This window comes from Bacillus rossius, assembly GCF_032445375.1.
Source record: "Bacillus rossius redtenbacheri isolate Brsri chromosome 4 unlocalized genomic scaffold, Brsri_v3 Brsri_v3_scf4_2, whole genome shotgun sequence".
NCBI classification, from domain to species: Eukaryota; Metazoa; Arthropoda; class Insecta; order Phasmatodea; family Bacillidae; genus Bacillus; species Bacillus rossius.
This window is the reverse complement of record NW_026962011.1, coordinates 53,600,765-53,625,718: the sequence shown is the minus strand read 5'-3', so window position 1 is coordinate 53,625,718 and position 24,954 is coordinate 53,600,765. Positions and strand designations below refer to the sequence as shown.

Sequence of the window (24,954 nt, the reverse complement as noted above, 5' to 3'; positions counted from 1 at the left end):
CCCCCCCCTTTTCGAGCCTCACGTGATTAATGGACGATCCCTAAGTCTGGCCCCCCCCTACAAATTATCAGATGGGCGCCCTTGAGTAGTTCATTAACGATTCAAATCTCTGACGGTTTTTGTCACACCAGAAAGTTAGACCATCACTGTAACGAGCAAATAACGTCAAAAAAAATCCTGAGGTTCAAGTGAATAGCGAAGTAGTCCTAAAAGATTGTCAGCAGACGTCACGCTGTGAAGTTCATAGTTTAAGTCACATCCTACCTCGCCATTACCGTAGGGCAACAACCTAAACATTGCGGAACTGGTTGCTTTGAAATTTTGACACAACGTTGCATTCGAATACGCGCATGTTTTTATATACCTATGTCACACCTGTGGCAGGTAAAATTAAAAAAAATATATGTATAGGTAAAAATATACGAATGAATGTTTGTGTGTTCACCTACTGTTTTGCAAAGATAAAGATATAGATAGGAAGAGATAAAGAGAAAGGAATAGAAAGAGGGAGATAAAAATATGTATAAAGAGATACAGAGAGGGATATCTATAGATTTATAGAGAGATAGAATGATAATTAGAGATATGGATAGAGATATAGATAAAGAAGGATATATATACATTTATAGATGGCATTTATAGAGATAGAAAACAAACAAATTACAAAAAAAAAAAAAAAAACATTGAAAGAAGTATTGCAATGCATGCTGAGCATAAGCTAGTTTGCAGTTTAAAAAGTTGATTCTTCGGCTCCAACTTTACAAGACGTAAACCAGCCCGGGGAAACACTTTACACCATAAGTTATAATATATATATACATATATATACATATATATACTTATATATATATATATCACTTTTTTCCTTGATGGATCTTCAGTAGAAGTTAGTCTGTTGAATTCTGATACATTCCGTATATTTTTATAAATCAGTAATTTTATGATAGTGAATTTTGCTTTAGACTGTTGCCTGACAATTTCTCCTAAATTTTTGACATAGGAATCAAAAACACAGCACAATACTAGTTGACATCACGTACAAGAACTAAACCCACCAGCAATGTCCGCTCAGCGAAATGCGGTAGACCAGTGATTGCCAAATCCACTCTTTTAGAGGGCCGCATGAAGTTCTTGAAACGAATATAATCCGAGGGCCAGATAATATGAATTAAATATTAAAAAGTCTTTACATTTTTTTCTTTAATGAGTGATATTTGCAAGTAACTTGCTAGGTTAGCATAGTAAATCTTTTTACAGTATTTTTTAGTCAGTTACCCTATCGAAGATGTGAAAGGTTTTTTTTTCTAGAAAAGTAATTTTATTTGTTATTGTTATCAATAGTTGGGTTTCATGATAGCGAAGAAACAAAAATTTGTAGCCGCCGTATCTAATAATTTGGGCACAGTTCGGGATTTTAAAACGTTTGAATAAAAATATATATAACTCAAAAACTACATTTTTTTTTGTTAACCGTATTTAATTGGCCTATCATCTGTTTTCGGCTTGACGTTGATTTATGGGACATTCTGTATATTATTATTATTAATACTTCGTAAACTATAATACAAGCTGAAAGTTTCATTCATGACATAAATATGAAAGCAATGGCTGATGGGTACCATAAACCCTGTTGGAAGCGGGCGAATGAAGACTCACTTTTCTGGCACTTGTGCCTGTTCCAGCACAGCACCTCCTTGGTGACAGGCATCAGCGGACAGCGCAGCTTATCGAGTGACGGGCACATCGGACACTCGTTCTTCTGCCGGTTGCCCTGCAACAAATCAACCAAGCACTAAATACCTGATACACACCATTGTTGGACGTCTGCGCACGAGGAGAATTATTGGCTTACGAGTTTCCATCATGTCAAGCTCATCTAAGTCAACAAGGCCATGTGCGTTTCTTTACAATTGGCACTAAAAAAAGGGGCATAAACTATTACAAGAAAGGGCGTAGTGGTCAAGCAAGGGCTATGATCACCTCTAAAATTCATTAAAATACGTCAGAGTTTTCAATCGATGCTCGAACATTCAGAAAAAACAAAATTTTTTTAGTTCTCAATAACGTAAGTATCATTTCCAATATTTTTTTTATTTCATTCTTTTTGCCTCGAACAGTTTTTTTTTTATTAGTATAGAGGTCAATCCTTCCCGTTCTATGATCTCGAACTTATACATTTTAAATTAATATTTTGTAACCTCGAAATGCAATCTCAATGGTTTCCATGTGTTACGTTTCCGTGGATTGTGGAAGCAGCAGACGCGATAGTGAAATGTTCCCGAGAGATCCGTCTCTGTTTCCGTGCCGTTGTAGCTCCTGGCTGGTGAGCCAAAGGCACCGGGTTCAAGCCACCGCAGAATCAACACGCCTGGTCCGCTCCGTGAACACACATCTACCATGACGACGATTGGGTGACCATCCCGGAGGCTGCATTGGGAAAAGTCCAACACAACACACAGACCTATGTACCCGGACAGAAAATAGTCCCTACTAGGTTTTCTACTGACTAGACAAATCCATAGTAACTAAACCTGTAAGATGCCATTACTACACAATAGGCACGTCATGGCTTCGATCAGCATCCGCCGCAATGGGATTGGTTGAGTCCCACTCCAAAGGCAAAGATTCTCCAATTCAGCCGTGTCAAATTTCCTCCCCAACTGGCCGAAATCTCGTTTGGTTATCACATTTGCGGGGTTTGGGAGAAATAACAATGTAAAAAAAAACGCGTGGTTCTTACAGAAACGCTATCTCATCTCACAAACCCACTCGCTCCCCCGAAGAAATCCTGCTCAGATGATATGACGCTCCATCCTCAGGCTTAAAAATAAAAAGTAGGCCAAGAGACAGCACCACGGAGCACAATGCAAGGTCTTATCTCTGTTTCCCTCCTCTATGTAGTCTTGGGTCATGAGTTTTCTCCGGTTTACGCTCCTTTACATACGTCGTCGAGGGCTACTAAAAGGAAAAGATATCGCTGTTTTTCTTCATAATTATTTCCGTCCAGGATCTTCAAGGGAAATCTCGGAGGCACTTTCGGCGCCTGCGGCAGTCGGTACCCTCCGTTTTAACGGTCCACGGTACCGCAAAAGAATGATTAATTTGTCTAAAGACAAGGACATTTCTGGAACCCCGGTGTAAAGAAGAATGGACATGGGAACAGGCGGTATTGCCCACGCAATTGCCCCGTGTTCCGTGAGTTTAACTCGTCCTGGTGAGTAAGGCTTTGAATTGGAACACAAAAAAAAAGGGAGAGGAGGGGAAAACAGATCTGCGTTAGTCCCTTATAATAAAAATACATGAAAGATGTTTCCACGAGATTTACCATATTTTACCACAAGAGGCGAATAGATATTGGCAAATTAGCAACTAAAAAAGCACAATTATTTATTAAATATATAATATCAAATACATCATAACAATCAAATATCAATTGATACGTAAGTTAGGTTTAGCGAAAAACGTGTAGTTTAGCTGACCATTGATCGAATTACTTAAGTTTTAACTAGACCTAAGTAGATAAATGAATAAACAATGTGTTTGCCAGTTTTCCACCAAAACATTTTTATATAAAAAAAGCTAGAATAGCTAAATACAAGTATACAACAGCCAATCAAAGATAAACACGAAAGCAAATAACCTTAAATCTTAAATCTAAAATTCTGAAGAGTAAATATAAAACGGCTGTAAGTTCTTCGTGCAACGAATGTTTATCATGTTGGAATTCTCGTGTATGTACTTGTTTGTGCATTGTAAAATAATGTTTTATAATATGACGAATATCTAAACATCTTAGAAATGTTGTAAATTATTTATGAACAACCTGTAGTACCATTTACGTATATTTTCTTTAAATGTGCATAAAAAAATTAATATTCTAGTTTATGATAAATGACTCAAATTTTCTTAAGGTAGGCCTAAATTCAAGTAAAACAAAAAAAATATGAAGTCAAATTGTAAACAAACAAATATTTTAAAAGATTACCCCAATATTTGCCTTTTCCTTATAGAATAATAATGGAGCTAAAAAGCTTTCCTTAAAAAATAAAAGTAAAATTGTTTCCAGGTCCGACTTATTTTGCTATGTTATAAATAATCATCCTGTTGAAGCACATTTACTACTGATCCCCCCCCCCCCCCCAAATCACTTTATTTGATGATTTACACTCTGTTTCACAAATTTGGAAGAGCAATCACCGAGGGAATACTCGTCTACTGTGCCGTTGTACTGTTTTGTGGCACTTGCTCAAATTTATTTACCTTATAATTATTATTTTTTTGTTTTAATGGCGAACTGGTTTTCACACATTTTTATTATTCAATTTGGAATTTATTAATTTAATATGTTATATTTAAATATTTAAAGTTTACTACTGGACAAAGTTGTAATTGTTTATTATAATTGTAATTAAGTTTAACTTAAAAATTTGTAACGCAGCAATTTTGTTATTGTGCCAACGTAACTTCAAGTTTATTATGAATCATGATTTATTCTAATTTAATTATTTTAGTAAATATGTAAAAGAATAATTTCATAAATGATAAGTTAATTCATTGTTTTGTGGTAAAATATTGTCAAGTAATAATCGATACATATTGTATTTCCAAAAAGTATTATCTACTAGTACTATGTTCTATGTTCTTCTTCGTCTTGCCGTGAGCAAGAAAGGACTTTCTTTTTTTCAACACCTTGACGCCATGATTACATAGTGATAATTCGTGCCTGTTGAAGTTTGCAAATTTACCATGCTTTGAGCATTGTTATACCGCACTAAGTGGTGAGTTATTCTGATCTATTTATTAAGAACGTCTGGTAATGTTTGTAACACCGGACATGGTAAAATATGTTGGTTATTTTGTTAATAGCGGCCGACGAGTACCGGCCATGCGGTTCACTTGAATCTACCTTGTGCTGTGGTGTATGAGGCCTGTCCTCATCGGCCATGAAGCCAGGAAGGCCGGCATCTAATTTATTTTTTGGCATGATCTACTAACCTCAAAAAAAAAAGCATGTGTTAAAATCTTTTTTTTGAACTGAATCACGTCGGACATTTTCGTCTAAAGTCTGCTACGCATCAAGTTAAATTCTTTTGGAACAACGTAAAGACAACACTAAAATAATGTAATAATTAGAGAAAGCGAAATTGTGTAACAATTTATGATATGTTTTTCATAGTTACCTTTTGTGATAGCGGGGCCCTTGCTAAAAATATAAGTATATCTAAATAATAATTTTAAAATGATTACGTAAATGACGATACTCAAGTGATATTATGTATTTGGCCGAGGTGTATAAGTAAAAATAACATAATTTATTCTTGAAATAAATTATTAACATGAAATTATATGGTATTAATTAACTATCCTAACTGTAAGTGTGCATGACCAGTCAGCCAATTTTTGTCTCAACTAACCTTACATCAAAACACTTCATTGAGCCTTTGGTTCACGGGCTTTCAGTGTTGTCCTACCTTTCACTCAATAACCTAACTAGGTTATTGAGAGAGGTAGTTGATGGCGCAACATTGTATCCCTTTTAAAATAATTAAACATATTTTCTTTAAGTGTGCATACAAAACTTACAATAATTAATATTCTAGTTTATGATAAATGACTTAAATTTTCTAAAGGTAATTTCAAGTAAAATTAAAATTGTTGTAAGATAATCAAATGCATGTAAATATATCAATATGTCTGTTGTTCACGAACTCAATTTTCTATGAGTTTGGCGAAAATTAATTTTTACTGATTTATTTAGAGATAATTTAAAAATAGTTTTAAGACGAAGGCCACATAAAAACGGTTAATCGAAAACTGTATACCACGTAATTTCATGCTTTCTAGCACTGATATGAAAATTTGCAATTAAGACCATAAAACATAATTAAGTAAGGATTTGTTTAGTAGAACGACTTTTATAAACAATGATATTATGAATTTATTTAGAATCATGTGAAAAAACATGAAATATTATAAGTAAAATAATTTAGGAAACTAACCCCTTAACTCAGTCGGCTAACCTACGCTGTCACGTGCATTACCTAATATATGTATTGGTCGCTTATTCATCGGCAGCCTTTTTCATGAAACTATCTCCTCTGTTCAAATCGAGTTGCATGAAATTCAGCAGCAACTAACTACACGTTTTCCAATTGGCTGATAGTTGTGTGGAACGTGCCAAATTATGAATAATCAAATCACACACATTAAATGAAACACACACACATATTATATATATTTTTTTTTGTTTTACGTCTCGTTGACAGCGATGCCATAATGTCATTAGAGACTCTACGACACGAATCAGGGTCACCGGGGAATGAACCAGTCCAGCATTTGTTTATAGTGATGTCTGGAATCCGTTCAAAACCGACATCAGTATCGGCCGCACCCGGTATTTAAAACCTGGGACCACTAGAATGTACAGAGAAAATAATATGACAGCTACCAACAGGCATAAGCAGGGGCGTGCATTTTTTGCGAAATTATTTGATCGCTCATTGGACTGCAATAAGATATGCCTGAGAAATCGATTGTTCCCTTGTAATTGGCGGCCGTCTGCACGCGACCCCATTGCCCTATTTGGCCGGGCCATTCAGCGTTTGCTGCCGAACTGGATGGCTACGATTGGTGTGCTTATAGTAGACGTATACCTTAAATAAACCCAGCCAACCGCGAAACACAGACAATGCTACAAAGTTTTAACACACAACTGGTCTAGAAATCTTTTTCGCGTAAAATACGTAGCCCTGCGCATAAGGCAAGGAGACTGATCATACAAACGACTGAAAATTAGGGTATCATTTTTGATGTTTTAAATCTCTACGAAACAAAATATATTTACAAAATTCCCTCCACCAAATATGTATACAAGATAATAAAATAATTTTATAGTGTCCACAAGTATCTTATTGGTGACAAAAAATTTCTCCGACACTAATAAAAGGTATGTTGTCACCAATAAGCCACTAATGTGGACACAACAAAATTAGTAAGCTGTCACCACAAAATATTTGGCGGGTATATCATTTTATTTCCCCTTCCAGTGTATCTATGAGGATGTGATCCTGGCGGTAAGTTGTCCATCTTCTGACGGTGTTCACGCAAGAGGTACGGACGTATCTTAGAAACATACAACTTAAACGGGGAATACGCCTCACCATCTTTCAATCCAAACTACTTTGATGCCGCTTGCAATAAAACTTCCGTGCTACATATTTGGGTCGACACGCCACAGGACATTGCTTCGGCTCCATGCCGAAGTCAACACTCGTGAACTGGTGTGGTTATATCTTGGTAGTTGTTGTCGTCCTAGGGAAATAATAAGTCATTTCTTCGCGGGGCCTGTTATTAAATAAGGGTTGCCAACAAGGTAAATAAGGTCTGGGAGATATGATTTATATACCATTATATGCCAAACATTTTGATGATTAGTACAAAATTATAATTATAGTCAGTGCCGTGTTATAATTTCATAAATAGCACTTAGATAATAGTAATGATACAATTCAAACAATCAACAAGACGTGTGAGTCCGAACCTTAAAAGCACATAAACGCACTCACATAACGGACCGAGCGTGACAGAAACAAGACTGCAACACTGTTAGGGGTCGCGGCATCAATGGCAGCAGAGAGGGGTGTTCGCTCTGGAGGGGGGAGGGGGTACTCTCGACCCGGTAGTCAGGAGCTCGCTTGACCTACTTCCCCCTCCACTCCCCTCGCTCACCAACCGCTAGCGGGGACGCGAGCTTTGTCACCCACCAAGAAACGGCCATTTTACATTACCGCACCTAAAATTGACCACCTCCCATCAATAGATCCCTAACCCTGCACTTTAGATACTGTGGTTTATTTGTTATTTCATTCTGTTTTACAAAACTTACTAAACAGAGACATGTAGTAAACAATACGACCGAACAAAACCCTAAAATATGGATTTGGGAAAGGAGTAATAAATTAGGGCCATCGCGTATATTGTCTTATGTAATCGTGCACCAGTAATATGCACATCGTATGAAAATTAAGTTAACTTAAATCCCACAATTGTGAGTCTTCAAACCTGATTTTAGCGCACATCAACTTGCCCTAGTTTTTCTGCAACATTTGCAGTTTGGCCAACCGACATGTCACCCTAATTTTTATGTTTTATGTTAAAAATAATAAGTTATATCCGAAATTTGAAAGTTTTTCATCATATTCATTAGCTAAGAGCCTGTGAGATATTAACAGTTGAGCTACAGCAGTAGTGTTTCACTGAACCTTTTGGGGTATAGAACATAAAAAAACAGCCGTTAATGACCGATCAACTGTCCTTTTGCCTTTTTTTTACTTAACAGTAAAACCCCTAATTTTTAATAAGTGCTCTGTCTCGAGACTATCTCGTTGGAAGCGTCGCAACAAAAGACGTAACGGTAGCTAGTCACACAAGTAGGTATGTCCCATATTTAGCTCAAGAGTTTTTGGAAGATCGCCACATCGGACAAAACGAACTATTTTAAACTGCCAACTCGTGAGTGCTAAGTTTTGTTATAAAACGCAGCGAAATCTATATGTGTCTCACTGTGACGTTTCGTGCCAACACAAGGCGGATTCCTTTCCAAACAGGAAACCACGCTGTTCCTTTTTTTCCTAATATTTATTTTGTAGTCCAAAATTATTCAGTCAACATCATTTACAAAGGCTTCAGACATAGTCAAGAGGCGTAATCAAGGAAGGAGGGGAAAATGAGTGCAAATGTCCCCCCCCCCCTTCAGAGAGTCTAAAATTATTACTGTTTACAGGAAAACTCCCCATATTTGAAATTTTTTAAGTCCCTAAAATATTTTGAACAATAGTCATATATATTTATCATATAAATGAAAATTTTCCAATTGGAATTTACTTATATCGTTTCGGAAAAAAAAAAATTTTGACAGCCAAAAAAAATTTTTTAGTATTTCCGTTTTATTACAAGACGGTGTTTGTATTATCTTCTAAAAAAAATAAGTTACAGATGTTTATTTGTTGCTAAGTTGCAACATTTTGTTTATAAGCCCTAGGATGAATGACGCATTAATGCGCTTTTTACGGTTTAATAATTAATGTATCAGCCACTTTCACTACACAGATATGCATTTCAACTCTAAACTAGACAAAGTAACAGTAACTTTAGGCGGTACTGACAGTGATAGCAGTGATGACAGAACACTCTTCATCGGCAGAGGAAATCGATGGCATCGCAGAACTGCCGAGCACAAGTAAAAAAAAAGTAAATCTGCAAGGTGAATGTTTTCCGTTATTCTGGCCGAGACACACGCTGTCAGTTCCTCTGGCGAGGCCCTCCTCCATCGGCCGTACTCCAGACATTCCAGCAACCCCTTCCCCTTCTTCTGACGTACATGAGGCTCGGAGATATTGGAAGCGTAATATACTGGTTGGATTTTAAAAGATGTGCTTGTTGACCAATCGGATTGAGATTGGTTGCAATAAAAAATTATTAGTGCAGTGATCGTTTCGTCGCTTTCGTTAAAGTAAATATGTGTGTCTAAAGAAATGCGTAATTACATGTTTATACTGAAACCATATTTACGTACCACTGCTTAGAGTTTGAGACTAACTTCAAATTAATGAAAAAAGAAACTTGACACTTTGACTTAGATATATGATAAAATAAGGAAAAAAAATGTACAGGCCTATTTGATGAATGGGCGTAATTTAAGACTTCCTGCTGTGCACTGTTGGACCAGGACATATTTTTATTAACATACCGTAAAAAAAAACTTTCCCTCGGCGAAAAGTTTGAGCGGGAAAGTAGGTTAAAGCCGCGTGCAGTAAAAAAAAAACTCCGAAGCTTAGTCACTGAAACTTCCTGCCAAAAAAAAAATAATAAAACTTTTCTTTTTTTAATTTATTCGACGCGTAAATTAATATCAGGAAGTTTCTGATCTGAGATTGCTGAATTAAGAGAGTTTTCACAAGCGACGCGTTCGGAGATATTCGGCAACCCTGGAGGGTAGCGCGGGCCTATAATAAACAACACACAACACACGGAGTCAGAAGGCGAGTAGTTCCGACAGCATGTCACACTTCGCCGATTTAAGCTGTCGTCTCATCACATCAACTCGTCCTGCGTGCAGATTTTCAGGGCAACAAAATAATAGTGCGCTCGATAATTATAATTAAAAAAAACTGCATATCAAGCGAGACTGCGCAGAGGTAAAACAGTTGACTGGCGCTAGAGAGGACCTGACGAAGAATTGGATTACGGTCCAGCCAGTTTTCCGTGGTTTTCTGAAACCACTTCATACAACTGCTGCTGGGGTGGTGCCTATAGGTTTTCTTAGGGGTCTCGGAGAATGTGACAGACTTGGATAAGCGCCTTGTGATACACGCAGGATAGGGTTCCTTTGAGCCAAACTGTTAGGCTGGACTATCCTCAGCCAATGCAAAACACTTAACCAAACAGTTCCTCGAATCAGAGGAATACTGGTTGAGACGGCTAACAAGTCAGCAATCAATGAACTGGCGCTATTTTCCCCGAGTATACAGAGGACTGTGTAGTCTACCCTGAAGGTCAAGTCGCTACTTATGGCTCTTGCGGACCCAAGTCGTCGGTGTTCCAGCGCTCGCATTACGTCATTCTATCCGGCACGTTAAAAACACGCGCAGCTTGTTCGCTGGACAACCGGCTGGGGGGGGGGGGGGGGGGGAAGAGTTCCTCACTGAAGACCATGAGCGATCACAGTTACCACGAACTGTGTTCGTCGAACCACGTGCCTGTCTCTAATGACGTCACTGTCTATGATATGTTAAGAAAAAATAAGAGGAGAAAAAACATCACAAACTTACAAACAAAATACGAGCAGAGAAAAACATCACGGAAAGCGTTTGGACAACATTTCAAATCATTCACGCAACAGGTTATACACTAAGGACCTGTACCGCCCAATCAGCAAACGAAGCACAACATATACACAGGCGTTCCCGTTTAAAGCTATGAAGTCACTAGATCAGGATACAATTTTTACCTAAGGAAAATTATATAACGAAACAGGACATGAGATTTATTATTTATTTTATTTATTTATATGTCACATGTCTACCTACAGTTTATTAAACCTTTACGTCATGTTAAAGCAGCTCAAAAAAGCACAAACTTAATTTGTCAGGACTGAATTTATTGTTGATAATACGGACTGAACAAAATATTCTTAAGATAATTGTAAGAAATATCTTTTTTTATACTTAGATTTAAATGTTTGACAATTCGAGCTATCGTTAGGTAAGGGTCTTCACACCGCATAATAAATAAGTAACTTACGAAATGCTACAATTAAGTTATCTTAACTTCCTGCTTTTGTTTCTTTTACTAACAAATCTTAGACCAAGCGAAACATTCGTCCAATATTTATTTCCCTTAATGGTTGATAAAAATGCTTCAACACCAATTTAACACAACAAACACAGCATAAAATTAAGCCCCGAAATTCGACACATATAAGTCGGCAAATATGTGTCTATCCAGACACCAAAAGGTTTACCGCCTACCACCAATACAGAAAAACAACTTTAAGTTAATCTTCTGCGCTATGTTCCTTGCGCGCGCGCGCACACACACACACACACACACACACACACACACACACGCACACGCACTACACTACATTCAGGTTATTTTTCACTGCTTTCAATGTCAACAAATCACAAGTTTGCGCAAACTATCAAGGTGAAGTTTACTTGAAATCATCTTGTGTGCACATATTATGAACGTTGTTGCAAACGCGTTTGAACAGCGAATTCAACAAACACTCACTTGCAAATTTAACAGACGTGAAAATTGCCCTTGTTGTTTAGTGAGCCTAGCGCAAAATGAATGTTCAAACAGAACGTCGAAGCCACAGTCAAAGCTCGTAGCGAGAAGAACGAAGGCCTGATACCAAAAACCAATTGCGTAAAAGGTGCTAACGGTTATGACGTCATCGAAACTAAACTAACACGGCAGTGCTTTGTTGGATACGCCTGAGAGCTCCAGTATCTTAAAAATGAGATATTTTGTGAGGTTCAATATACGTCCATCAATTGTATGACAAGCCCAACAGACTAAAACCTATATTCCTGTAAAATAACCTACTATATTTTAAAATAATATTTAGCACTCGCAAAAGTGTTTTGCAAATATCGGATACTCACAAATTGTAAAAGATATGATAATTTATTTTGGAGTTATGAACTTGCAATTTGTTTGCAGGACTATCGGTGAAAGAGGAAAATATGCATATTTTGTCAAACTCTCTAATTTTTTTCCACGATTACAAAAATTCACTTTTTTGACATACATATTTATAATTGTCTAGACAAAAACAGAACAGCCCGTCCGACTCAACTTTTAATTTGAGAAATCTTCGACCTGAGAATATAACCAGATACCTATGGCTCGTTTAGCCAAACTTAAATAAACGGTAGGACACACGTAAAATATGGTTAGAATTTAAACGACTAGCAGTAAAGTTCACATAACTGCAAACGTCCAAGTGATCTCCAAGACTAGAGACAAAAACGCAGTTGATTACTGGTTCGGTGCTCTAAAACTGAGTCACGTCAGAGTTAGAGCTTGAGACAAGACATGCTCCCGAATTGCTACTAGGCTCCGAAACAGGCGGGGGCACATCATACAATCAAAATAACATTTTATCAACAGTTTAATTAAAGAGACGCACACACAAGGAAAGTTCAGCAGGTCCATAACCTTCTCTTTAAGGACCCGAAACACACGAACAAGCAGCCCGAAACTGAGTGCTACATTATTCATTTCGTATGCAATTTACTGAAAGTGATATTTATTACTGAAGTGTTCACATTCTTAAATGTGTTACTGTTTATTAACAGCCCTAATCTGCAAATGGTTTCGTACAAAGGTGACTATAGTGCAGTCTCTTGTATTGCCCTTTGTGATATGGTGTATGGCAATTTAACACAAAATCTGGCACCAAAGTTTCAAAGGATCCGGATACATGTTTACGACTGATTTTTAAGTGGAAGTCTCGTGTTCATTTTTCTGAGTATTATGACCACCTTGGTTGCTCAAGACTTCATGAAAGGCGGATTTTAAATCGTTTAACACTTAGTTATAAATTTTCGAAAATTTCTAGCCCAGATTATTTGTGCAACCGACTGGCATCGATAAGTGATACCCACGGTTTTAATACACGTTCGAAATCGGATCTTTAACTTCAAACTGAGGTTGAGAAATACATCGTTCAATGTCGCTGATGATTCCGCAACCACTGCAGCTTATGTGTATGTGTATGTGCTGTATTCCTGTTTTAAGTTATTTTAATTCTTAATTTTATTAACTTTCGTTGTTAATGTTCTTTAGTAGTGTAAATGTCTGAATTTTAGTCCTTAACCTATAAGGTTAGGTTAGTAGAGTATTATAAATTTATTAAGTATAATTTCTGTTTAGTTGTCTAGTACTATGGGTAAGTGTAAGATAAGGCTAAAAGCCCTGCATTTTCTCCTTCAAATTATTACCACTTGTTTTCTAGGTATCTCAAGTAAATTCCCTGTCATTCCCTGCCCATTTCCAACTTCACTGACTTTTCCCTGACTTACCCTGACTCCATAATATAGACACCCTGATGTAGAAAATGTTGTGAGCTCGTGGTACGTACGGCTGTTCCACGTAACTACACATGTGTATGCACGAAAATACTGGACCTACAAGATAACCCTATTGGTGTGTGAGAACCGTCACACATGAGCTTGAAGTTACACGGGACATACATGGTTACCATTCGGTTTCTCGGTATTTTACTAATACAAGAACAACATTCAAGGGGGGACAAAAAAATCTTAAGAATGCTTTACAGGTGGACACGTTTATACTTGAAACTTTCGCACACAGCCATATCTTAAACAGCACTGGAACCTGTTACCTGCGCCAATAAGAGCTTGCAGCTGGTAGCCCCTATGCGCGGAGGTATAAATCACTCTTGTAAATGGAGGGGGGAAGAGGGGAGGTACTAAACCAGCCGACTCCAGCGTGGTAAAGCCTTGAAGCTGTTAAGAGCACTAGTGAACAAAAGTTGCGCGAAGGACGGTTTCGGCATTTTCTACCTGCTAAAAGTACTTTTCGGAAATCGTCAATGGTTGCCATATATCCCACACGTCAACGAACAATACGCTCCTGAGAACAAGCCCGCTGCGCCCTACATACATCACTTACCTGTTCTGCGCGCTCCCTCTTTCGGCGTCGGTTAAGTACAAGTCGCGTGTTATTTATGTTCTTTAATTTCCGCCTTTCTTCCGCGCTATTCACACACACACGGTTCCGTGAATAGCCATTTCAGTGATATTTCCAAGCTACATCTTCCCCATGTATTTTTAATTTAATTTTTAAAAGCATTCTAAAACGTAGGCCAGTCAGAAAAAAAAAAGTAACTAAACATTCAATTTAAAAAAATATATCCCAACAGTAAGAATTGTTTGAACCAATTCCATGACGATATTTGTTCATGATGTCAAACAAAAGTTAAACAATATCATTAAAATGCCAAGTTAAGCAGCATTACGAATATTTGTTTGAAAGATTTCGGGTGGACATCCAATATTTTCTGAACTTTTGTATCTTTACTACATGGTCGCCGCAACTTTTTTTTTCTGAACGTCATTTTGGCGGTCGTACTTCTGGAACAGCAGTACCCTCCTCATGAGATAGGTTTTTTTAAGTATATTTAGGGGAAAAAAATACTTTTTGTAGAAGTTAACCATGGTGCGACTTCCGGAAAATTTTAATTAAGCGCGCGTGTGTGTACCTAACTATAAGTATGTTACATTTTTGTATGGGCACGATAACTGTCATAATTTTTTACGAATTACCTCAGTAAGCATAATATGAAATTCATTCTAAGGTATTGAATGCTTGATGCATTCACATAAAAACATTCTAAACATTTTCGTTGCATGGCACATGGAATACGAGAAAATGTTTTTTATAGATGATTTTGTAATACTGGAGAACAAGTAGGATGTAATGTACATTAACTTCTTAAAATATTCCAGAAGTTTTAGGAAAATTTGCAGAAGAAATAGGTACTTAGTAATGTACCTACGCTAGTAGGCTGTGCCGAAAGAAATTTTTTTTTAATATTTATATCGCATATTTACCACAAAGGATTTGTTTTTCAGAAGTTGTTTTCGAGTGTCCAAAATAGCAAGAAAGCAACCACATTTCATACCACATCAAAAGTATTTCAATTAGGTCAACTTAAAAAATGAAGTAGCTCTTTTTTTTGCGTTTTTTAAAGTGTAGCAAATATACTACAGACTAATACCGGAAAGCTCCAAGATTTCTGTGAGAAAACCTGGCGTAGTTTACACGTCAGTCCGATATGGCAAACGGTATGCCCAGTATGAACAATGTAGCTGTTTAATACATAGGATACCAACAAAATGACAACGAAAATTACTTATCTCTTAGAAAAAAAATTTAAAAATTATACAGATTTATGGGGGAAATAATAGTTTGAAACCAGATAATATAATATGCATCGTAATTAAAGATTGATCTGTAAACTACTGAGCAGACACGCCTCTTGCTGCACTATCGCCTGTGTTGTTAGTGTAGCAGCAGCAGGCGCCCAGGTATCGGCGCTGGAATGTTGCCTGTCTGGGGGGGGAAGCGGCGCGCGCGGCAGAGAAACCGGGGGTAGGTTTTTTTTTTTGCCCGCGCACAAGACGGGAAAGGGGAGCGGAGGAAGGCGGCGGTGGCGAAAACAGCGCTGCGCGGCTGTCTCGACCTTGGGCAAGGTGGACCGGCGAGCAGTTCCGCGCAGGTAACGGGTCCCTGCGCGGGCCGCATTCCTGCAGCCCCCTGACATGTCCGCCCGGGCTCCGCGCTTTCACAGTCCACTTGCATCCTTCACCTTATCAAATACAGCTCGTTTCTCTGTCAATTGAGACGTACTAACAACAAAATGTATCAATTCATCATTACATTAAAAAAATAAAGTTATGAATGGTAGACTTACTACTCGGTAACACACAGTGCGGACCAGTACACGTGCAAAATATAATTTAATGAAGTTTAAGTACTACCTGTAATTTAAATATGTGTTATGATATATTATGTATTCTAAGTAGCAATCGAAAGTAATTTATTTATATTGCTAAGCGCATGTGCGATGAATCATTAAAAAAAATGAAGAAAACCAAATCCCTGTTAACAGCACAAGGATGGTTATCTATGTTATCATAGTAGGGGACCTGTGGCCTCGCGTTTGAACGCCATCTCGTACAAAAATCACGACCTTGAGTGGAAGAATAACATGACATACACTCGCAGATCACATGGAGCCGGGAGGAGAGGATAGAGAGAGAGGTAACATCCCAGGAAAGCGATTTGATCAAAATGTAATAAACCCCCACCCCCTTTTTTTAAAAAAATGTATATGTAACAGATTAAAAAGAATCTATTTTTTTTTGTGAAAATGCAGGTAAGTAGACAATAGTTAATGTATTTTAAAAATTAAGAACTGCAAACTGCAGTGACAGAGGTAATTAATGTGTTGTTAAACATCCCTTTCGGACATATCTGAACAGACAGAATTAAGTAACCAAAGTAATCCAAACTCAGAAGATAGCTGCGTTAACATGAAAAAAAAATTGGTTGTCTGTAAAGTCGGTTTACGGACGATAGTTTAACGTGACGTCATAACAAAACATTGATGAAATGATTGCATACTTTTATGAATAAAATTGAATCATTTTTATTGAATTATCACTATTTTGTATGGATACAAAGAAGGAGTTTTTAACTATAATTTTTATACATGTTTGCTATTTAACTTCTACCAATCTGTGTTATTCTGTTAAGGATAGGACGATGATAGGAAAAGTAAGAAACGAATGGGAGTGTTTCAAGTTTAATGTGCCTCGGAACAGTCAAATCGATGGTTGTTTCAATCGAGTGGAAGAAATATAGATGCGGCGCAAGCGTACAATGAGCGTAACGGGACACAGCGTAACGGGACAATGTGCGTAACAGGATACTTTTTCTTGCGTGCAGCAGGCGTTCATCGATTTATTAGACGTTGTCACGTCAAAAACAACGGATACAAAAACTGCAAACTCTTCACACAAACAAGATCAACGCTTATCTAATATGGGCGAACAATAATTGGAACCGTGATAGCCTGAGTTCTCTGCTTATCACAGCTGATAAAATAGAACAAATCGTTTCGTAAAATCGATAACGCACGTCCGTTGAGCAAGATACAGTTTGGTCCAGTACAAAACGAAACGCAAACGTTAATTATATAACAAATCGAGGCGGGTTAACGTCATGACCGATCGAAAGTTCAATCAATACCTTTGTAAGATTTACGCAGCACTTTCTTTTTAAAAAAAAAAAAAACTGTAATTTACACAAGGGCCTTATTCGACCTGTCAGGAGTGTTATCTGAGTAAGTAAGGCGCTAATAAGAAAACAGAACTATTAACCCGTCCTCGTAAACAGACAACCCCCCCCCCCCCCCCTTGTATATCTTGTACAGTTTTTAAATCACGTGGGTTTTTTTCTACGCTCTGCACACGGTACCTGTATGTGTGTTCAGGTACGTAACTCTAGCCGGTGAGTTTAAGGTCCCTGGTTTGAATCCTGGTCGGGTCGGGGACTTTTCTTATGTGGAACACTTCCCTCCAAGATTCAAGACGAGTGTCGTGTTTGACCCTTCAACTCGACTACGCCGAAGGCAATGCCGAACCATCGCAGGCTCAACTCGCTTAGTCATGCCATAGCCATCCCCCCCGAGGCGATGACCGAGGGTCCAGCCCAGTACAGGGACAGAGTTTAACGAATAGCAGACCAATCAATGGCGCGCGTCTGGAAACTGCTCATTTTTCCTCGAGAAAAGACGTTCCGACACACGTCATTCTACTTCCAGTCAAAAAAATATCGAGAGTTTACTTTAAAAACTTACATAATACAAGACAAGGTGTCACTTTATTGGCAGGTACTTCGGCGAACATTCAGACAGCTTGATATTCTTTTGAAATTTACAAAATGATTATTTATGCATAACTAGCCCGATGATAGATGAATATGTTGGTCACAATGTGTCAAGTTGCCGAATCTCGTTGAAACGGCGACTTGAGTATACCCCCCCTCCTCCTTTTCACCCCTTAACTTAGATCCCCTACCTCTAGCCTAGAACAAAAAAAAAAACAGTTTTAGTAGAATATGATAATTATTTACCAGGAATATCATTATTTTAATCCATGATATACACAATCTAACCACGCATCTCGTGTTATAACAAATCTTACCGCAATTTCCAACCATCATGAAATGAGTTACTTTTATATTTACAATATCATTTTAACTTAGCTGTTATTCTAGCTAAGCTTGATATATAGCAGAGTATGGAGATACTTTTTTTTTCTCGCAGTAAATTTGCTTCTGTCTCCAGGGGCTGGTTACCTAGATCGAGTAACAACCTGCAACGAACTAGTAATTAACTAGAAATTTCTAGAATAAAAACGGTGAGCACCATTGTGATATCAAGAACCTGAACATGTGAGTACAAACATACTTTAATGATTATACAGGATGCAATTAAATGGCGAATAAGCTCGTTAGTTTCTCAAAACCCTCGGGCCACGCGGTCCCCCTTGTGAATCCTACAGATTTGCGCCCCTGGTTACGAGTATGCTAGAGGCGAGGCAATGAGAACGTCCAGGCAGCCCGTTAGCTCGCGGATGGGGCGCGGTCCATTACCACTACACGTCTCGTTCGACTAGCAGCGGCGCATTCACTGCCACCATTCACATCCCCAGCACTTTCTCACTCGGCACGGAGAACTGTACGTGGCTCTGGATAGTTCCAACACGTTCCCAGGACACCGCCTGCGTGAAGTGGCGTAACTAGCACGATGTTCTGGGAGCTTCGAGTGTTGAGTTGGAGATTCTGATGACGCGACACTTTGAAGGGCTGGGAGACCTTTCCAGGGCAGGACATGGCAGGTATGTAAACGGAGAAACTGAATCTGCAAGGGCAGTGAAGTGAAGAGGGCGAGTGATCCCCTTGGAGAGAGATAGCGGGCGACGAGTGACGGGCCTCGTGTGCAGAGACTGGTGCATCGGGACTGTGGTGGGTGTGCGGTGGACGAGTGGACGAGTGAGCAGTGAGAGGCAGTGTGCTGGTACCGAGGTGCGAGGTAACAGACGAGCCACTGTCGAGCCCAGCTCCAGTGGGGAGAGTCAACTGTGGACTAAGCGAAATAGTGATTAATTTGTGGACATTTATTTTAAGTGTTGTATTTTAATTAATGGTGTAAAAAGTAGTAAGTGAATAAAACTGTATTTAATTAATTGGGCTATCCTTTTCTAACCTGTTTTCCCAGGTTCACGCGAGTGAAAGTCGTGTAGTCCCAGTATGTCTTGGCGCAACGTTTCAGGGAATCCTCCCTCAAACGTAAGAGGCTACGATCATTGGATCGCGGATCGAAGAGCAGAATGGGTACAACTGGCCACAAGCTTTAAAACATTCCTACCGAGCAACATGGGCGCGCGCAAGGGTCGAGCACCCGGGTGGAACCGTTATCTTGGTGAAGCCAGGCCCCCGACGACGCTACCCCGAAGTGCCGTCCGCAGTCCCCCGAGACTGCCTCAGCTGCCTCAGGCTTCCCGCCGCGCTTGGCGACAAACTGCCAGGAACAGTTATCTACTCCCGTCTGCTGAGCTAAAATGCCATCCATTGGTTCTCAAAACACAAATATTTTTTATATACTTTCTATAAACATTAAAAATTAAATATTGCTCTCAAGGATGACGATTACATATTACTCAGCGGTGGGTATAAAGTATAAAGTAGGGCCCATTATTTAACTCAATAGTAGCATCACCTGCAGTGTTTAATTAATTTTTATAAAAAGGTACTTTTGATTTGAAATTTAACCTATGATTATTACCATTAGCAAAACTAGTGTATTACCAGTGAACAGAAGATATAAAAGTGATAAACATGCATGTTACCCTGATATGATTTAAACTCCATTGCATGCAAATATTAGAAATAAAATAATAACATGACCGGAGTGATATCAATACGGTTGGTTAAGTATAAATTCAATCAAATTAAAAAATGAATTAAATACTCAGTATGCAATATTAATATACACGAGTATAAAATTATTTTGTAATTCTAGTAAAATAATCTAGATAAATTTTAATTAGTAATGACAATCTATAATGCTGAATATTTATAATTATTTTTATTATTTACTAAATATGTTTAATGAAAATAAATTATACACACAGAAACATACCCTCACTTAAATAAATACACTTGAAAAAGTTTATAAACACAATTTCTATCACTAATATTCACAATACATATTTTAATGATATGGACCAGTACGTATTCAATATCAATCACTAAAATATACGATTTGAAAGCATTATTATAATTTTTATTTGTATGTAGCTTTTTATTTTCATCCTGTGAAAATTTTGTTACAGGGTGAGGCCCAGGGAAGGTCCCGGAACATGGTTCAAAATCACAAATTTTGCAGATTTTAATGATACATAAGAAATAATTATTTTGAACGTTTCAGAGGTGAACTTTATATATGTCCTTATATTCATTTTTTTTTTCCAGGAGCACTAAATTCCTCGACCACTGCAGTTTGCCCTGGTGCTGGGCAGCCTGGTAGAGAGCCCAGTTCGAATGAAATGCCACACATACATAATTGTGAGTGAGTCTCACATCACTCGCCAGGCATGTGCAACATCTCACCTCGTTAACGAGCAAACTCACGAGTTCTCTCGTTGCAAATACACGTATGACACGAAACTCGAACACGAAATTTAAGGTAAAGTTCTTCAAAATAATGCCAATGTGTGATAAAATATCCGCAAATTGCGTTCTCAACTACAGTTATTGACGTGAATAAACACCCGCGGATAGAATTCGTAACCGGAGCAGCTACGTCGAATATAGAATCATTAGATTTGCAGAGCGAATTTTGAAACTATGTAATAAAAAGGCTTCGATAAAAGTGAAAAAAAAAATTAGCATTAAAAAAAATTAAACCCCGACTTTGGCCCTGATTTTCGACAAGGAATTGTATTAAAACACTGATAAATCCCGTTATAAAGTTTCCCTTTGTCATTGTGAACTTGTTAGCGCCATCCGCCAGAGATAAGCTTCCGTCGCATTCTCGAAGGACTGCGCCGAGGGCTGGCTGGCGTGGGGAGGGGTCCCGCTGTGTCCCAACCTTCTGGTCCTATCCTCCCTCGTGCGCCCTGGGAGTGGCTTACAGATGCATTTGTAATTTCCAGAGCCATGGCCAGGCTAGGGCTACCCAGCAGTCACAGCCTCGCTCAGCTGACCAGACAGTTGCACTGCTGGCGCCTGCCAGCCACGACCCGCGGCCGGTCGGGCGCTAAGGGCGACACTGGCTGGCACAGCACTTGTCTCTTCGCCTCTGTTGCGTGCAGACTTCTCATCGATAACAACGCGCCTCTGTGGCTCTAAGCGGTGACCCCATATGAAATAGCGACGTCCGGAACTATTTATTTATAAATTAGTCACCAGACCGCAGTGATATAGAGCGCCAAAATAAGTGTTTTCTTCTTTTGTTTATTGTTTTCATGCATTCTAAATGAGTTTTGAATAATTTACTAGTGAAATATGTGGAAGTTCAACAATGTTTAGTCATTCCTTCCTGTTTAAGAGCACATTTTTTTTTTGCAATGGGAACCGACAACCGCAAAAATCATGAGTGTTCTTCTTCTATGCTATCAAAGGACACAAATTGTAAAAAAAAGTTCAAGTTTACCACTGTATTCGGACCACTGTCCACACCATCCATGACTTCAGAGGATCATATGGACCAATCAACGATCAGTGTCCACCAGACACAACTTGGGACACTGCTATCCTACACGGTATTTTTTTTTGTAAATGCAACAGAAATATTTAAGTATAATTACAGATATTTGAAAAGTTGTATAATTACATAGTGTTCGCAGTAATACTGGGTTCGGATTCTCACTCGGGCATATATCCTTTGTGCTGGCTCAGTACCTCCAATCGTTAAAGCTATTTGTAAACCGTTCCCTGAATAGCGCACATTAATAAGCATAGTAAAATAATGTCAAATTACTGAATATTCGATTACGTGTCCCATGGTTTGAAAAACTTGTCCTTGAAAGAAACATTAATTTAAATTAAAAAAATTATTCACCAATTTTCGCAAGAAATAATCGGTATTATCTCGACAAAGGTATTTCATATATGGTTGCCAAGGCCGCTCACCTTGATGAAGTGCTCGCCCTTGCCGTTCCTGGCCACGGCGTCCCAGTCGACGGTGTCCACGTAGCACAGCAGCGGGTTCTTCTCGATGCGCACACTGCCGCGCAACACGTCCGTCAGCGAGTGCAGCCCGATCTCCTGCGGGCAGACAGTGCGGGCTCACTGGCCGATCCAGCACCGACCTTCTCGCCATCTTCAGGGCAGGTGCGTCGGTGAAACCTGCGCCTTGGAGGCTACAGCCCAGAAGCCAAGCAAAAACCTGCGTTCCTTATTGGAGGGGATTAGTTCCCCCCCCCCCCCTTCTTTAAATATCAGGCCATTGCTTGCACCACAGCTTCTATATTATAAGTACGTAACGTCTCTCACATGACGTACTATTTATCTCTGGGAATTTATAAATATCAACATAATGGACTGGTGTAATGTTTGTGGCACTTTTAGTCTCCGTGAAATAATCAACTATTTTCGCCCGACGGTTTCAGAATGCAAAAAAAAATATATATATATTTTCGTCTCTAGGATACACAAAATAATGATACGAATAGGAGCCAAATAAGCACTACTACAAACTGACAAAAGGTGTCTTTTAAAGTGAAAAGAAAGTTATTCAATACTGAAACACACGAAACTGCAAACATTTTCATAAATATTATGTTTTCGTAGTAGTTTCCACAAGAAATAAAGTTGACATCTGCATTACAGAATATATTTTTCCCTAATATAACACAATTTATTTCATAAAAGTTAAAGGAATTTTCCGTGACTCGGTCGTAACTTTACAATTCAGTTTTTAATTGTTACTAATGCAGTGATACAGATTACTTCCACGACCATCAACGAGAGAGAGAGAGAGAGAGAGATGAATAAGCGAGAAATTTGTTAATCGTGGTGTGAACAGTAAATAAACGAATTTAGAGAGATGAACAGAATGGAAAATATAGCACACACTATTATGAAACGCTGCTTTCCTCATTGTGATTGGCCTGCTACCAGTGACATCAACATTAAAAGCACGTTGCCACACTTCCAAAGAGACTTTCCGCTAACCCGTCAATGTTTATTCCGATACTCACAAAAGCAGTTTCAAGAATAGGTTTATGAACTAGCGGAATTATTCCGACAGCATCAAGAAAAGGGTCCCAGGAGCAGAACAAACGTGGGCGAAGAAAGTAAACTAAGATCTCAGTCATCATGCTCCCAACAAGACACGAACACGAGTGCAACATTTTTGTTAGTAATTTTGTACCATCTTACCTGTTGGCACTTTTTTACTTCTCTAAAATATCAATACAAAATATTTAATAAAAAAAACACATAATGGAATTTTTCGATGAGTAGGCACCACTGGCGAATAAGTAAGTCACTTACTGTAATAAGAATAAAAATTGATTAAATGTGTAATCTGAGGATTTATTTAGTAAATAATAATATATTAATTTCATTTTCTTTTAAAGTAAAGCAACATATTCGCGAACCTGGTTGGAACCAGGATGGAATGATATTTGTATCAAAACATTTATGAGTCATGATGCTCACCTATGAGCGTGTGACCCCAGATAACTCACCCGGGATAGAAGCCACGACGCACCTCAGGCTGTAATGGCAGGGAGATTTTGCGTTGGCTTGCCTCTGCCTTTCGCAGTAACAGTAAATGCCATAAGAATATTCATCTCGTTAAAAAAAACCAAACTGAATAATACTAAAAAAATTAAATAATATAACTAAAGCAAAACTCAACAGCCTTACCTATTCCCAGTCTTCGTGCTTTAATCAATTTATATAATTCGAATCCCGGCCATTCTGATTTAGGTTTTCCGTGGTTTCACGACAAACTCTTTGTAAATTCTGGAATAGTTCCTTTGTATACACATCAATATCCCTATTCAGTACAGTTGTTACTGTCTCTAACACGGAGTCTACACAAATCTGTAGAAAAATTACCCTACTTTTCCACAACTTCCAATGACCAAAATTACACATTCCTTAACGAATATATATATTTTTTCAAATAATTTACCTATTTTGTAATTTTCTGAAACAAATTAAGACAATCGAGTCTCCACCATCCCTATAGATGTACTTGTTCAGACAGAGCCTTGCATACGCCATTTTACAGTGTATGTAACCAGGCACTAAAACTCTATGTGGAAAAAAAAATTGTTCAAAGTCCGGGTGATCGCATACTGGAGCATGACATTTTTCCTCAAATTACTCTATGCGTCATCTCCATAACTTCACCAGGTTTTAAAGTTAATTTCCTGACCAATTTCAACTGACTTTCCAGAATGTGGACACACTGTCTCATGACCCAGCTGTCGACCAGACGTTAAAGCCTCCATTAAAACAAATCATTAAAAATATGTCTAGAAAGATGCAACAGTGACACGTTCACTACTAAAACTGCAACACATAGGAGAGACGACGAGAAACTATAGTTTAGTTCAACTATTTTCCACAGGAGGCATATTCACGATCAACATTTAATTACTAGGCGAATCCACACGAAATCCTCGAGCATTTCTCTCCCCTGAGACGTTATGTCTAAGGGGTATTCGTTAAAGAATAGTACATTATTTAATGGACTGCCTGAAGTTAATAGCGACTGGCTGCTGCAAATGTTTCAACCTGTTAAGTCATTGGCATTCAGCATCAATTCAA

At 38.3% G+C, this 24,954-nt stretch overlaps 1 protein-coding gene across 2 annotated transcripts in view; it reads right to left on the bottom strand.

Moving 5' to 3' along the window:
* LOC134542368 (insulin-like receptor) overlaps nucleotides 1-24,954 on the bottom strand; it is a 291,737-nt gene that overhangs the window by 82,301 nt on the left and 184,482 nt on the right. For both annotated transcript variants that reach the window (XM_063386544.1, XM_063386545.1), the window contains 2 exons: nucleotides 22,300-22,434; nucleotides 1,657-1,771 (listed from right to left, as the gene is read on the bottom strand). In XM_063386544.1, coding sequence (XP_063242614.1) covers nucleotides 1,657-1,771; nucleotides 22,300-22,434 — 250 coding nt within the window. The remainder of the gene's footprint in view (nucleotides 1-1,656; nucleotides 1,772-22,299; nucleotides 22,435-24,954) is intronic.